The sequence below is a fragment of the Gymnoscopelus braueri genome, assembly GCF_963280865.1.
Source record: "Gymnoscopelus braueri genome assembly, chromosome: 12".
NCBI classification, from domain to species: Eukaryota; Metazoa; Chordata; class Actinopteri; order Myctophiformes; family Myctophidae; genus Gymnoscopelus; species Gymnoscopelus braueri.
Genome location: NC_137614.1, coordinates 27,713,159 through 27,730,192, shown reverse-complemented (window position 1 = coordinate 27,730,192; position 17,034 = coordinate 27,713,159). Strand labels below are relative to the sequence as shown.

Below are 17,034 nucleotides of genomic sequence, written 5' to 3'. Positions count from 1 at the left end.
TTTTCAAATAACTGTAGTGGAGTAAAAGTACAATATTTGCCTCTGAGATGTAGTGGAGTAGAAGTAAAAGTATTGGAAATTGGATATACTCAAGTAAAGTACAAATACCTCAAAATTGTACTTAAGTACAGTACTTAAGTAAATGTACTTAGTTACTTTCCACCACTGGAGGTCACGTGGTGGTTGAGATATCATATGGCACGTCTCCTGGAATGTGACTTTGGGCTTTGGACCCTCCTTCCCTTCCTTTGTGCTGCAGCTCACCTGCCTGGTTAGTCAGTCAACACCTTGCACTGTCCCGTCCCTCACTGACACAGATGGATGTTCAACCTGTCGGCGTCGAGACCATTAAATAGAAGTGCACCATAAGTTAAACAACCCGATACTGTGCAACACGGAAGTTAAACAATGAATGGACACTTTTACCGGGAACTAAATAATATACCAGTGAGTTAAACCGACATTTTCGTCACACGTGGAGAGAAGACACAGGCCAGAAGAAAAATGCAGCGATTTAGCAGACCGACCACAAAGATGTTCTCTTTTCTGAGCTCAGGTGAGATATTTCGTTGTCCTGATTTGCAAGGGTCACTGCAGGGCTATTAGCCTTTGATCACAAGACGAAGACGGTCATCTGTCATATAATATATGGGGCTATGAGACTGATATGTAGTAGGCTTAGTTGGGGGAGAAGATAGCTCATCTAATGTAGTCTAAAGTTACTGTAGGCTATATGAAAACGGTCATTCCACACATTTGTGCAGGTTGCTTTAAATCTGCTGAAGTCTACATTATGTGGTATCAGAATGAACCCAAATGTCCTGCTTTTTTGGTTTGTTTTTGTTAGGCTGAATATGTCTCTTGAGAGTTCACTAGATTACCTCCCTTCCCTTGATGTAGGCTACTACAGCTGGGCTATTATCTGTGAAGAAAGTTCTCATGGCTTTCTGTGTATAGAGGATTTGTTTTGTGTGCTGTGAGATCATGTAATTGAGTGTAATCCTGGTATAATGGCCTGTTTGCATCCAGACAGAAACCCCCTTCCAGAGAACATCCACATCTCCTCCCTCCCTCCCAGTGTTCCCTCAGATCAGGACCATGGACAAGACAGAGGAGAGGGCAAGTTCATTTATTTGTATGTTTGTTATAGAATAGAATACTTTTGTTGGCAGGTAAAGAAAAGTGTTAGGAGTGATAGATATGATATTACACCATTGTCCAATGTACATCTTTAGCCTGTATGTTATGCTACGAATAGGCGATGTCACCATGTGATTGTATGGGAAGAGAACATTGATATTTAGGCTGGAAGCTCATTTTTATAATCATTATAAGTAGGGGATGTTGTTCTTCCACATAAGTAACAGGATTGCAGGAAGAATAGTAATTGCATCAAACAGCACAACGGTAATGACTTTCCTCTGGTAATTAAATGTCCCCTTTATGAAGTTGATGTCATCGAGTTTATACCTGTGAGTTTATAACCTTTTGTGGTGTAATATGCTATCACGCCTGTCGCCTGATGGTCATTTACTACCAGCTCTCTGTGTTGTAAACTCCAAACTTTACTTTAATGTATGTAATGGAAAATCCTGACTGACCTAGTCTCCAAAAGTGAGGCCATTCATTGGTGTTTGTTCTTCTCTCACCATGCCTGTTTCACATTTCAGGAGGCGAGACTGCAGGAGAGAAAGAAGTTGTTCGGACCACACATACTCAAAAAATGGCCTTCTCACCCTCTCTGTTTCAAGAGGGACAGAATGAAACCGTGGCTAGTACTTATTTTGACCAGAGAATCCCTGTTCCTGATGACAACAGCACGGTACTGTATGGTTGGAACAGCAAAGACAAATGGGAATCAAAGGATTAGAGCTAGACCGATTTATCCGCCATTATTTTTAATAGTATCAGCAATTATGCTGCTGTGCCGAAATACACCCAAACACAGTGTCTTTGCAGTGTCCTGACCTGCGCTGAGCATAAACAAATACAATCACAGTGTCGATACGACATCAACAGAATACACCGGTATCAACAGTGGTGTGGTCTAGGTTTTTTTCCGGAGGTATACGATAATCATTCCCTGCACGAGATGCGCATGGTCGTGGGTATACGCTAGCGCGTTTTCAATTGATGAAATGGTTAGTAGACTGTATACGCTTTTCCCCAAAAAAAATCTACACTGTATACGGCGTATACAGCGGGACACGGTAGAACACACCACTGGGTATCAATACAGTGTCAGCAGTATTATAACCCTAGCCCTCCCTCTGTATGCAGTATGTCAGAGTCAGTGTCCGTAAGGTAATTGTACTGGTGTTACTACAGAGTTATTAGTCTATTAACCGGAGTAGAGTGACATTGTGTCACACGATGGTCACTCTGCTTTCTAATACTACCATCTACTCCTGTACTATCGCACTTCCACCGAGGGAAGATGAATCTGTCGTTTCCCCTCTTGCCCAGTTGCCTCACTTTCTCCTCGTGGAGTGGGTGGGAGGGGTTGGCCATGGTAGCTTCCAGCTTTCACCGTGTTGACACCTTCGCCACCTCCTCCACCCCATCTAGTGTAGCACAGTCACTGTTGTGACCCCCCCCCCCCCCCAGTAGGCAAGTGCAAAGAAGAGGGCACTATCCAATACAGACATCTGCAGCATCTTGTTGCACACACCGAAAGATCTGAGCCTTCTCAGGAAGAACAGCCCTAAAGTCCCTTGCCCGGCCATAGCTGAGTGGTTAGTGAGCCGCCTAGGGAGCCAGAGGCCCTGGTTGCCCCAGGTACGATTCCAGGCCACGCCAGCATATGTGTCGATGAAATGAAATTTGTCCCTGAGCAAGACTCTTAACCCCTAATTGCTCACAGGCCCTCATTGGAAACAAGCCCGCAAGGACTTTCATGAACGTCCTGTTAAAAGGAATTATCCTATCCCTAGAAGGCATCTGAGTTGTCAGACCAGTCCAGTGACTGACTGAGTTCAGGTGCATGCCTAGGAACTTGGTCTGGCCACGCGAGGCTAAGGAACTTGTAGTTATCCACGATCTCCACCACTTCCCTGTGTATGGTGCAGGGGACCGTTGGTACCCTATTGCTTGTGCGATAGTCCACCACCACTAGTTTCTTGGTCTTGCCTGTGTTGAGCCGGAGGTAGTTACTGTCACTCCAATTTACAATATACTGTATATAGAAAGTATTTTGTCCAATTAATAAGACATCTGCTACTATCACTGTACAGTATGGGGCATTCTATACGTTCATGTTTAAAATTCCCTTTCCTCTCTCCTCTAGGTTTGCTTCAGTTTCCGTAAGCTGTGGGCATTCACTGGGCCTGGGTTCCTGATGAGCATCGCTTACCTGGACCCTGGGAACATTGAGTCTGACTTACAGTCTGGCGCTAAAGCTGGGTTTAAGGTATTTGAATGAATACTACTAATTATGAATCCATCAAGACCGGGAACGCATCTGTGTCATTTTAAGATTTATTTGGCTATTCAAAAATAGCATATATACAAGCTCATAGCGCGGCACTGAGTGCTGTGCTATGAGCTTGTAGATCTGCAATTTTTTGAAAAATCTTGGAAAAAGTATGCAAATCTTTGAATATATATATATGCTTTAAAGCAAACATTTTTAACTCCGATCTGTGCTTCTGGGGGTCCCTGGAACAGCATATTTTGAGATGGGGGTCCACGGCCAAATACATATCATTTTGGGGGTCCTTGACCACTGATATAGCAACATACCGTTATGATTTAGAAAATATGTATTTGGTCGCAGACCCCCATCTCAAAATGTTTTGTTCCAGGGACCCCCCCAGAAGCAAATATTTGAGTTACAAATGTTCGCTTAAAAAGCGAAAATAAATGTTATATAGATTTTTTTTAAATAGCAGATCTACAAGCTCATAGTGCGGCACTCGGTGCCACGCTATGAGCTTGTATATCTAATACTAATACTAATACTAATAATAACATAATTGTAAGTGGGCTCTTTGAAAACCTATACATTTTCTCTTCCTACCAGCTTCTGTGGGTGCTGATGGGAGCCACTATCATTGGTTTACTTCTACAGAGACTGGCAGCACGGCTGGGAGTGGTGACCGGGATGCACCTAGCTGAAATGTGCAATCGCCAGTACCACACTGTGAGCCTCCCTTTTCCTCTACTACTGTCTCATCATCAAGCACTATGCCATGGCTAGATGTGTTCAGACTGAACATCTACTGTCTGCCTGGATCAATCTTTAACACTACAGTGTTGAAGCTGATATGTTTACAGCATCATGTTCATGCTTATTGCATTTACACCCGTCGCGTTCCATTTTGTTTTGCGTCTGTAACCAGGCCCAGTGTATATTAGTGCTAGTACCATCTTTGTGCCACTGACCCACAATGGACAGAAAATAGTCTTGATCACTTGGATGCGTTTAGCACTAGCAGAAGCAGCCATGGTTTTAATAGCCAGTGTAAGGATAGTATTATCCACAAGGAATTCAGGATAATTCTATAATCTAATTGTGTTTTCATAGATCACACTTAAATCCAGAATTATTAATTATTCACTTGAATTGAGGAAGTTCCATTTGTATGAATGCGGCATGGCTCTGCCTCCGTGGTACTGAAAGAGTCGCTTGACTGAAACCCACTGGCCTGGAAACCGTGTGTAACCATGTGACCACCCTTCATTTTTCTCTCCTACAGCACAAAAAGTCCTATTGCACCTTCCCCGGGCACATTACGAGAGGGTGAATAGGTGTGAAAGCATGTAATGATCCATTTAATTGGGAAAATGGCCGGGGTTCATTTCATTTTAGCATCGCTGACTATATAATCATTTTGTAATTTGTGCAGTTACACACAGCGAAATCCCGAGTTTTAATACTAGTACTAAGTAACTCGGTAACCACCTTAATGGGGAACACTACTATAACACTCTGGATGGCTTTGAGGACTAAACCATTCGTCTGAACTGGTCATTCCTCATGCAGTCAGCTTCATACAGTACTATGGTAGTGGTGTCAGATCAGAGCTGAAATATTCACCCATATTTGCCAGTAAATGCTCCTTCTACACACAGCTACCCTTTAGTCCACCCTGTGGGATATACATCACCATTACCTTGCAGTGCAGGGAGTGCAGAGGGACTGTTTGTTGTCTCTAGCTATGGGGAAGCCTCACAGGCCTGTGCAATGCTATTGCCTGTAAGCCAAAGGGGAGTCTTACGCTGTAGGTAGTACCACTCCACTGATCAGTTATAGGCAGGAAATATTTTGGTGCAATCAGCTGGACTGAAGCAGTTTAAAAATGATTTGATAAATGAGTAGGCCTGCACCGAAAATGAAAAATGGAGTCCGCACATTGCATTGCACTGTAGCCCGTAAAATTCTGTTCTTTATTTACTTTTCAGTGTGCATGCCATCTACAGAAATGATTAAATACCTAGGCCTTCAACACAAACACATCACCCATCTCATCTGCATACAAGTGGTAAAAGAATAATCCCGAATTGGTAACACATTAGACTCAAATTTGAGGAATCAGTAAATAAGCTCATTGCCGGAAGAGGATGTTCGTAGCTTAGTGACAACATACTAAGGTGTTACTCATGAATGGAACACATGCCAATGTTATTCACATATGTGTCTGTAGGTTCCCCGTATCTTCCTGTGGTTAATGGTGGAGCTGGCGATCATTGGCTCAGACATGCAGGAAGTCATCGGTTGTGCCATTGCTTTCAACCTCCTGTCATCTGGCAGGTGAGACAGACTGTGCTGCCACGCTGGAAGAACATTGATTTTATGACTCGTGGAATTGGAACAGTTTGATGAGTGCTGTAAAATGGTTTCTTTATCTCCTCCATGTTTGTCATTTCCTGTGTGTGTGTGTGTGTGTGTGTGTGTGTGTGTGTGTGTGTGTGTGTGTGTGTGTGTGTGGGTGTGGGTGTACAGGATACCCTTATGGGGCGGGGTCCTCATCACCATCATCGATACATTTGTCTTTCTGTTCTTGGACAAGTACGGTAGGTTGTGGACACATCCGTTCGATCCATATGAGAGATTTATGTGTCTCATTTCTAAATGACGGTGAAGTTACTTCCTGCACAGGGCATGAACCAAATATTCTATCACCTTTTCAGGTCTGAGGAAGCTGGAGGCCTTTTTTGGTGTTCTTATTGCGGTCATGGCTATTACCTTTGGATATGAGGTACACTTTTATTTCCTTCCAACAAGATAGCACAGTGCGTGTTCATAAAACATTGCACCCTTGACATTTGTGCTATATACCGGTGTGTCCTGTTTGTGCTTTGTTGTGTTTGTGTGTTTGTTTGTGTATCATTTCCATACCTGCCTTCTTGCCTACTATGTACTGTACCACCTGCCTACTGTTATCAAATATTAATTTGTTGGGGTGCCTGGTAGTTAGTGGATCTGCGTTCAAATCCAATCCCTGTCTTGTCTTACATGTCTCTCCCCTCTCTCTGAAAGCAAGTAAATGAAGCACTCACATCCAAGGTTTAAAATGGCAGGTGCTGGGCAGAAATAAACATCAAAATAGAATAGGTGACACACTGGATCAAGCTCCAAAGGAGCTTTTTATTTCCACCCTGGTGACATTTCGAGCCTGGTAGCTTCCTCGGACAAGAAATACTAAGACACACCCATACCTGCTAAACTGGGTCAGCTGAGGTGACCCAGCCCAGCTGGCAACAATGCAGCCATCAGTCAATGAAATCAGTGCTCATCATGAAACAAGAGTGACAGTACCTTATCTAAACCCAAATCAGTATATGTACACAATTCTAATGTACCAAACATGGTACAAAAAGTTACCCCAACCACTGATCAAATGACACACATCAAATGATAGGCGCATTGGGTATACACCGTCATAAATGTCAGGTAATACAAGAAGAAATTAATAAGGAAGATTTAACCTATCAAGAGGCGCCTGCTAGTCTAAACAGGTGGTAGTAGTAATGAACAGTAATAAATCGTACCACAGACAAAGAAGTACAGGAAGTTCTAAGGTGCAAGGTTAAGACCCACAAACTGAACAAAGCAGTAAAATAGTTATCACTGCCAGGATATACATACTGTAGATTGTACAGCCAACGTTTCTCCTCTCGCTCTGCCCTTGGTTTCCTGTTTCTCTACTACACTGACCTATCTGAAATAAAGCATAAAAAATTCCAAAATTAATCATGTGGATCCAATGTGGACTTCATGTGGCCGGGCTCTGATGTCACTCATCTTTGTCAGTTGTCTGTGTGACATATCTGTGCCGTAAGGTATGACTCCAAATTTGGGAAAGGTTTCAGCCCAATCAGAGCCCCCTTGACATACATTATCAAATTAAAGTTAAAATATTTCAAAGCATTATAGAGATATGTGACAAAGGTTAGTGGAGGTACTTCTGTACACGCGCACGCGCACACGCACACGCGCACACACACACACACACACACACACACACACACACACACACACACACACACACACACACACACACACACACGGATAGACTCCTGCAGAACCATGCTGTAAACATATTAGTTTGTTTATTATTTATGTTTATATTTGCATCTCTCTCTCTCTCTCTCTCTCTCTCTCTCTCTCTCTCTCTCTCTCTCTCTCTCTCTCTCTCTCTCTCTCTCTCTCACTGTCTCATTCAATCTCCTAGTACGTGATGGTAAAGCCAGATCAAGGCGAGCTTTTGAAAGGGATGTTTCTGCCATATTGTGAGGGCTGTGGGTCGTCGCAACTGCAGCAGGCTGTGGGCATTGTGGGAGCTGTTATCATGCCTCACAACATCTACCTCCATTCTGCCCTTGTCAAGGTATGTCTTAGAATAGTTGACTGTATGCATGATATACAGCTTATGTATTGAAGCTTCAACCTTAATCTTTACACTTTAATAAATACTTTAATATAAACGGATAAATGTCTAACCTTTACCCATACCCTTACCTTAACCATAATTCTGCGTTCACACTAGCGGCGACAAAAGCTACAAAATAACCAAGTGTAGCCATCTACATAGCTGCGTGCAGAGTCACTGTTGAAGTGTTACTCAAGCCACACTGTTAATGAAAACGGTAGGGTTAAATAGCACAGGGAATGAGTTTTTATTCCTTTTATGGAACAGAGCAGGAATTGTGGGGAGAGAGAAGGGGAGTGGAAATGGTGAAACAAAAATATATAATTGATTGACGCTTCACTGCGTCATTGGAGAGCTGAAAAAAGTTGAAGCCAGCTCAACTTTGTTTTGTACCGCGCCACGCCCGTCACGCAGCGGCAAGTGTCGGGTGTCACTTTGTAACATCATGTCGCTGGCTTCTGTTGAAAATGATTTGTAGCCTGTTGCTTTGTTGAACGCAGCATAACATATACTATAATCTTTGTAGTACCCTAACCTTAACTCTTAACGGATACACGCCTAACCTTAATCCATGCCCAAACATTATATACTGTATATGCAGTAACATTTTATTGGTGACACTAGTTTTGTCCCCAACACTATAAGAACAAGTAGTGAAATGTTGGTATGACAACACACACAGCTAGCAACGTTTTCTTCCCTCTGAACTCTGCTTCTGTAGTATTCTGTTTCTGATTCATGCCTGGTAAATATTGTCTCAGTCTAGAGAAGTGGATCGGACATGCAAGAAGAAAATAAAAGAGGCCAACAAATACTTCTTCATTGAGGCGGCAATTGCACTATTTCTCTCGTTCCTCATCAATGTCTTTGTGGTGGCAGTTTTTGCTGAGGCCTTCTACGGACGGACAAACATAGAACTGGTGAGTGTCGCTGCAGAGACTTTTGATCTCACACACCTGCATTTTAGCCAATTTCAGCATGGCGTCCCTATTTTGAGCATTTACATTATAGTTAGGAGGAATAGGAATATAAAAAAATAACTAGAATCACCTGTACTCACCTGGTAGCTCTGGTCCATAGCGTTAGAAGGAGTTCTCTCCTTTTAACGCTATGGACCAGAGCTACTCACCTGGCATAAAAGGGGCTCTGAGAGCAGCTTGCCTTGAGCCATTCATTATTAACAGTGTAATAACAAGTAACTAACACTACATCTAGGCAAATATTGTACTTTTACTCCACTTTTACCCCTGGGGGGAATCTCGCCTGCCCTAAATGTAATTCCTGGGGACGCCACTGCTAGAAAGTGCTGTTCCTGAAGAAATAGTGTGGGCTCACTAAGAATGTTGATATCATTAAGTATCGATAGTGTTATAAGTGTTAAAGGTATTAAAGTATTAGTAGTGTTTAAGGTTTGAAAAGAGTTAAAGTATTAGTAGTGTTAAAGGTTTTGGGAAGATACTATTTCAATAGTTTGGAGAACATGCTGCTGCAGCGAGCACACAACAACTGTATTGCTTGTTTGTGGTATTGTAAGCTGCTGGTGTTCTATGATTCCAGTACAACGAGTGCAATGCAACAGGAAGTCCCAATGCAGATCTTATCCCCCAGAACAATGAGACTCTACAGGTGGACATCTACAAAGGGGTAAGGCACTGACCTTTTTTTTTTTTTCACTTAAAATGTATTTTAAGTTTTCAAGAACAAAACACATAAAACAAAAAGACAAACAATAGACATCACATATGTTGCCAAACATCATCTTATATAATAATAAAATAAAATAGAATAGAAGGAGGGCACAAGTGCTGTTCAATGTTAATAAACGATAGTACATGAAAACTGTAAAATTTTTGTTCAAAAGGTTTAAGCTCGTTCAATTCTTACAACAACCATTTTCATTTATATCATCTCACACATAGTACCTTCTCCCTCGATCGTCAGAAAAACAAAACAAAAACCATATATACACATATATGAATATATATATATTTAAGAAGTCATGCGTTGTGTATATACAGTACATGAGTATGTATGTCATGGGTTAAGTACTGTATCAAGACCAAATACATATATTTATTTGAAATAACTATCCTATTCCCTAGACCTAGACCTATTCCCTAGACCTCATAATCAATCCATTTCCCCCATTTGTTCTCAAATATCTCTTTCTTCATCCTCAAGTTAGCAGTCATCCTCTCCATGTAAGGCACTGACCTTTACCAACAAAAGATGAAATGATGCATGCTTTGCAAGTCCCCCCCCCCGATGTACCTACCGTCCTACAGTATCTGCCCAGTGCCCACTTTTGATAAAGTCATTCTTTCAACTCAGTTTAACAGAGCATGCTCTTTGTTTGTATTGGTCACAGGGTGTGGTGTTGGGCTGTGTTTTCGGCCCCGCAGCGCTCTACATCTGGGCTGTGGGGATCCTTGCGGCTGGCCAGAGCTCTACCATGACGGGCACCTACTCTGGCCAATTCGTCATGGAGGTCAGTGGACGTGCGAGTAAACAGCACCCCGTTGAATTTGTCTTCACTGTGGGTTGATAATTTTGATAGCTTGGATCCATTGATTTTCAGACGAGTCGCCATGAAGCAGCTCTGTGTCTGTGTCTCTGTATATTGTCACTGTCGGGCGGAAACCTGGTATGCCCAAAATCATTACTTTTCAGCAAATGGGAAAAATTTGCTGCAAATGGGAAAAATAACCTGTGTTCCATGTGGTTATTATATAATCACTAGCTATCATCCTACTGACTCGCCTCCTGTCAGTGGGGGGCCACCACCGGGTAGGGCATTCACGAATAGTGATTTTTAGCATTCGAATTATTCGACCTATAAGTATTCGAATATTCGATTAATCGATTTGATTATAAAATTTTTTTTTAAAAATAAAGAAATTTAAATTCTTTTTTTTGTTGTTTTTTTTCAATGGCATTGATGACTCGACTCAAGGAATGTGAGTTGACGTCACACCAGAGCTCACAGCTGCGTGTCTGCTCTAGAAAAGCCACAAAAAAAAAATCTTTAAAAAAAAAAGAATTTTTTTTTTTTTTTTTTTTTTAATAATCGAATAGTGGTTTGATAGTCGAATAGTCGGTTTGATATTCGAATATTCGAATATTCGACTATTCGGTGAATGCCCTACCACCGGGAGGATGTGGAGCCTCTGTCCTACTCCTCCCGCCCAACACTCCCTGCTGACAGGTGCCTACCCAGGGCCTGCAAACTTTGGAAGTCAGTCATATCGAATTGGAATGGAATATGGAAATTCTGATGGATACAACTTGATCAGAATCAGTTTTATTTATCACATCACAGTTTTACAGGTAAAAAGCAGTGGGTGCAATTTAAAAAAATATCGAACCTACGGTTCAAGAGTAACAATCCAAAGCGTAAAGTTGCCTGTTATAGCGCCACCATGAGGCTGATTTGAAAAGATCTTCCTTGGCCTACTGGGGGTGTGCGTGCAAAGTTTCACGCTGATCGTTCCAACTGTGCTGGAGATTAGCTGTTCACAAATGGACTGCTGGACTGGATGGACGGACTGGAGCGAAAACAGCCTTCGGCCGTCTGGCCTGACGGAGACAAAATATGGAGATAAAAGGTTTCTGCATGACAGCGATGATATGCCACCCAGAGGGTGCTCTGCCTCAAAAATGCCCACATATACACTGTAGGTTGTATATGTATGCGATGATAATATACACCACTTCTTTTGCTGCAGTCAGGAAAGCTCATACACAGGTGTTCTGCTTCCAACCCCAGGGCTTCCTGAACCTACGCTGGTCACGCTTCGCTCGTGTGTTTTTGACCCGTTCCATTGCCATCACTCCGACCCTGTTGATGGCCGTCTTCCAGGATGTGCAGCACCTGACAGGCATGAACGACTTCCTCAATGTTCTGCAGAGCATGCAGGTCAGAGCTCTTCCCGAGCATTAGCCAACAGTCCCTTTTCCATTTTTATCCCCCTTTCCGGAGCCTTCCTCTCCTCGCCTTGGTTCTGGAAGATGAAAAGTATTAATAATAATGACTAGTCTAAAGCTTTTCTTATGATCAGCTTTTCACAACAGGGTTACACAAAGCTTCACAAAATATCCAGTGTTGCAGCTATAAAGGAGAAATACACTCATTTAAATTGTTATTATTATTCAAATATCTTTATTGAATTTTTCAAAAAAGTTATACACACATACAAACACATAACAAACAACTGCAAAACACCACAGACACTAGTACTCAATACAAGATGAAACGGGGACACATACCATCCAATTACTGATCGACCAAAAATGAAAGGAAATTTTTGTACAATACATTCACTCATTTAAATTGTAAAACGACATTATGATGGTTTATATGCAATTAATTTGAATACAAATCAGGGTAGAGTTGAGTCTTTTTTTGTACAGTTTGGTTAAAGTGATTTTAAATTACTTTGTTTTATAGAAATTATAATAATATATTATAACTAATATATTGCATTTTTCCCCTCTCTTATGTTGCACAGCTACCATTTGCCCTCATTCCCATCCTTACATTCACCAGTTTGCCCTCCCTCATGAATGAGTTCGCCAATGGTTTGTAAGTTCATCCTGACCATAAGACAATGACACTTAAGATCCCCTGCTGTTTTCATATCTGTATTTGACATAATTCTTCTGTTTTGCAGAGTGTCCAAAATAGGTGGAGGATTGGTGATCTTGTTGGTGTGTGCGATCAACATGTACTTTGTGGTGGTTTATGTCACTACGTTCGACAGCGTGTGGCTGTATGTGTTGGCATCATTCCTTTACGTGGCATACCTGGCATTTGTGGGCTATTTGGTAAGCAAAACTGTTCAGCTGATCAATTAAGCCAGTTTTTTTTCCCACATTTCCTGATTGTTTTATACGTTTACAATACAGGGGACACTTAAAAACAACAACACAGCTGTAGCGATAGCAGTAAAAGGGCTGTAGTAAAGCAGTACCAAGATTGTCCTGGGAAACACTCACATACAAATTTTGAAGTAGTATATATATACTACTACTGTAAAGGTGGGAGTTATGCCATTGTGAAGTAAGTGGGCCTAACTTACACTTACAGTACAATTAATATAATGTCATGTCATGCCTTACAAAGCAGTGCATAATGCAATTAAATACTTGGGTACTACCTGGGTTACATACAACACAATCTGGGAACCCATAGTAAAAAAAAGGAAAAAACAGCACCCTCTGCTGTTCTTTTCCTTTGAATTTGAGCTGCAGAGCTCTGAATCTGTCTTAAGAGATAACATACAGTACAACATGACAAAAAGCATACAATAACACATGAAAAAATATGTGTATTCAAAGATTTGCACACATTTTCATGAGTTTTCAAAAATAGCAGATCGACAAGCTCATAGCGCTTATGAGCTTGTATATCTGCTATTTTTGAACAGCCAAAGTATAAAATAATGGTTAAAGTGGTTAAAATCTAAAATGACTTTCCCGGTCTTAATGGGTTAATGAGCATTTATTAAGGGCTAGTTAGACATTATTGCCTCAGTAGAATTGCCTGGGGGTACTGTACTGTACTGCTGCTAGGAAATGGAAATCTGGAAATGTTTAGCTGGAGCTTAGAACAACATAATCTTCGATGGCACCATCGGTTAACCATCTAAACTTTGTTCTCTTTGTTTCTTATACTTTATAGTTGTCATCTCACATATGCTACTTATTCACCTCTGCACCTCATATTTTTAGCTATGTAATTGTACAACGGAGCAATATTTTCCACATTTTCTAAGAATCGAATATAGAATCAACTGATTCGTCTTTTTATCTCTCTCTGTCTCTCTCTCCGACTCTATCTCTAACCCTCTTTCTCTCTGTTTTGCTATCTTTCTCTCCTCCCTTCTTTCTTACTGTCTCTCTGTCTTTCTCTTATCTCTCCTGTGAGTATAGACATGGTTATGTCTGATAGCTCTAGGAGTGTCGTGCGTGGACCCTTTCAGAAGGAAACAGAACGACACTACCATTCTGATTGAACAGCAGCCTGAGTTTGACTCCTGACTGTGCAGCACTTTCTCTCGTTCCCCTCGTGGATGCATTGTGTGTGAGTGGACCATCATTTCAAAGTCTGATGCCTTTTTTTATTTTGTGTATATTTTCTCCTTTTTTGATAATTTATTGATACTTGATGTTCATGAAATGCATCTTATGTGTTTTTTACATTTATTGGCACTGAATTACGTCTATAATTGTGTCTTTTATTTTCTGCCAATTTGCCAATGTCAGAGTCTATGCTTTTTATCTCTTGACATTGGAAAGTTATCACTACTTACCATATTACAGCCCTGGTGTCCATGGAGAAAGGCAAATATATACATAAATATATGCATAATGTAAAAGTTAACAAGGTAAAATCCAAAATAGATGTTCAGATTCTGTCACAATGATCTAAAGTAGGGGTGCATGCTACCACTACTAGAGTATAGTATTAGTATACAATATATTTATACTATATAGTATGTATATATATTTCTTTTCTTCTTGTTATCTTAGCCTCTATGTGTATATAGCGACAAAGTACACACAATGTTAAGTTGTTGCCACATTTTTCACTATTACTTTTTCCAAATAGTGGTGTCCAGCTGGTGTAGAGGCAAAACACTTGCCCACTAATTGTAGAGACACGGGTTTGATTGCCGGGCTTTCCGACAAACACAATTGGCAGTGTTCGCAGGGCGCCTGTTCAGCAGTGAGGGAAAGTGGGGGACATAGCATGAACGTCTGCATGCATTACGGTCTCCTGGTGAAACTCCTTACTGTCAGGTGTAAAGAAGCAGCTGGTGACTCCATGTGTATCAGAGGAGACGTGGTAGTCTACTTGCTCACCAGGCCAACAGTGGGGAGGAGGGATTGGCAGCGCTGGGAAATTAGGATTCTAAATTGAGGGGGGGAACTAATTCAAAAACGATTTTTGTCACATTATCACATTTATGGACATGCACTAGGTTTTACAGTTTAATGGGTTCATGGGCTTTTGTGACACCTGCATTTGTTACGATTAGAAATGAATACTTCTACTGTCCCTCTTTCCACCACAGGGGGGCAGTGTAGACTAGAAGAGAAACAGGCTTGTTCAAACAAACATTTCTACCACCAGTGTAATGAACCCAACACACATCAGATGACATGGCCTGTTACATCATGTTTTACATGGTGCTGAAACTGCACAGTATTGCACATGGTAACAACAGCATTGTGTTGTGCAAAACAATGTTAAAACAATCTGTGATGATCAGCAGTGGTTATGAAAGTACTATTTCAGAAATTTCAACAACTAGGGTACAGTCAGATTGAGCCAGCGTTTTAAATGCCTGTGGTAGTGGTATGTCAGCAGTGTTGACACTATTGTCTAAGTGAACGCAGGCATTGTGCAGGTTTCTGTGTTGCTCAAATTCCAAGCTTGAAGAGTCTCAGCCCTTTCTGAGTCGAGGGAGAGGCAGGCGGACGGACAGGTTTTTCTTTGCATTGTGGCGGGGCAACTTTTTTTCTCTCTCTCCCTGTCATGGAGGCAGAGTTATGTAAGAAGGGAGAGTCTTCCCACCTCCCTTCTCTGTTTTTGTTTTTCTCAATGAGCCAATGTCTCCCTGCATAGGCCTCACAGCCTGTCCAGTAGGCCCCTTTCCTGGAAACATAGCCCAGCGGCAGAGGCCACGCAGGGGCAGGCCTGAGAGCTGGGAGGGGAGGGGGGGGGGGGGTTGACTCTTCCAGCAAATCACATGACTCTAGACCCTGAAGTCCCAGCCCTACATAAGGCTCAGATGCTGCTGGCAAACATTTCTTACAGCTAGTTTGTGATCTGCATGATTGGATGTAGCTAATGCATGGCATAGTGCATGATGTAAGTAGATGGTGTCTTTTTGCAGGTGTGAGAAATAGAATCACTGATGGTGTGTGTGTGTGTGTGTGTGTGTGTGTGTGTGTGTGTGTGTGTGTGTGTGTGTGTGTGTGTGTGTGTGTGTGTGTGTGTGTGTGTGTGTGTGTGTGGGTGGAGTTGTAAAAGGAGGAGTTGTGTAAAATGTCAACAATTGTTTTGTCCAACAATTGTTTTCTGTTCACAATATCCATAAACAAATGAATGTCTTGAATGAATCATTTCTGTTGCATTTTTACAACACATTGTTTTAGCCAATTTTCAGTACAGAATTTTACTGCGATTGATATTTTTTATTGCCTATTATGGAAGCCTGTTGGCCTTTAGAAAAGTTACAATTAATATATGATTGTATGATTCATGCATGATGTGATTGTATTTTAATGAACAACTACATTTTTGTGTTGTGTGTAAGAGAACTGGGGTATGTATGTATGTATTTTGATTTGAAAAATATTCATTTTTTAGAATGTTTCCAGTTATTGGTATGTAGCAGTACAGTATATTTTTTTGCATGTTTTTTGGAAAGGACTGTACACTCCAAAAAACTAAACTAAACTTGAGACATTGTGTCATTGAGACATTGAGCTGCTGTATTGCTGTGACTTTCAGTGCCATGATTGACTTGCGCAAGTTGAAAATGTGATTTAACAGTAAACAAACCACAGAACAATAAAATGATATTTACGTCATTAGAAGTACTGTTTGCTGTGATTATTTGAATTGTTTTTGAGTGTTGGGATTCTTAATTGTTTGTTTTTCCTCTTCCTACTTTGAACAGTAAAGGATTTCAGGACTCGGCTTTGAAATACGTACGTCTGTCAGTTCACTGTGTTGTTAGTTCACAAAAATATGTGTGTAGAAAACAGTTTGTTTCTAAAATGAATCAAATATAGCTTTTTTTTAACCAGTAATGATGTTTGGAGTTCATGCCATTAGTCAATGGTGCTACCATTGCAACACACATACTCCGTGTAGGACCTACATTGTAGGCCCAGCAGTTGACCCTGGCCCAAACGTTGCCCTCTCTCTCTCGCTCTCTCGCTCTCTCTCTCTCTTTCTTCCTGCATATCTCAGAAGAATGTACACTTACTACACTACACTGAAAAATCCTCAGTGTTAATTTAACAAAGAGATGGAACCAAGTATTTGTACACTCTTTGGAGTTAAATTAACTAAGGATTTACTGTCTACAGGTAATGACCAACAGAGATCAAGATGTATCACAAAACAGAGGGGGGTGGGGGGGGG

General features: G+C 41.3%; 1 protein-coding gene across 4 annotated transcripts; it reads left to right on the top strand.

The window, feature by feature from the left end:
- Positions 1-287: 287 nt before the first annotated feature.
- Positions 288-16,475, top strand: LOC308097601 (natural resistance-associated macrophage protein 2-like). Of its 4 annotated transcripts, XM_080445472.1 has the most exons (17): positions 288-556; positions 1,030-1,119; positions 1,671-1,822; positions 3,287-3,409; positions 4,022-4,141; positions 5,646-5,752; positions 5,945-6,015; positions 6,133-6,200; positions 7,677-7,832; positions 8,636-8,794; positions 9,432-9,518; positions 10,243-10,362; positions 11,641-11,790; positions 12,383-12,456; positions 12,545-12,698; positions 13,806-13,956; positions 15,505-16,475. In XM_080445472.1, the coding sequence occupies exons 1-16, from the start codon at positions 505-507 to the stop codon at positions 13,911-13,913; spliced, it is 1,791 nt and encodes a 596-aa protein (XP_080301598.1). In that variant the 5' UTR covers positions 288-504; the 3' UTR covers positions 13,914-13,956; positions 15,505-16,475. The 4 variants fall into 4 exon arrangements, with proteins under 4 accessions (XP_080301598.1, XP_080301600.1, XP_080301597.1 ...); XM_080445474.1 differs by having other exon boundaries at positions 1,034-1,119; positions 13,806-16,475; XM_080445471.1 differs by having other exon boundaries at positions 13,806-16,475.
- The last annotated feature ends 559 nt before the right edge of the window (positions 16,476-17,034 follow it).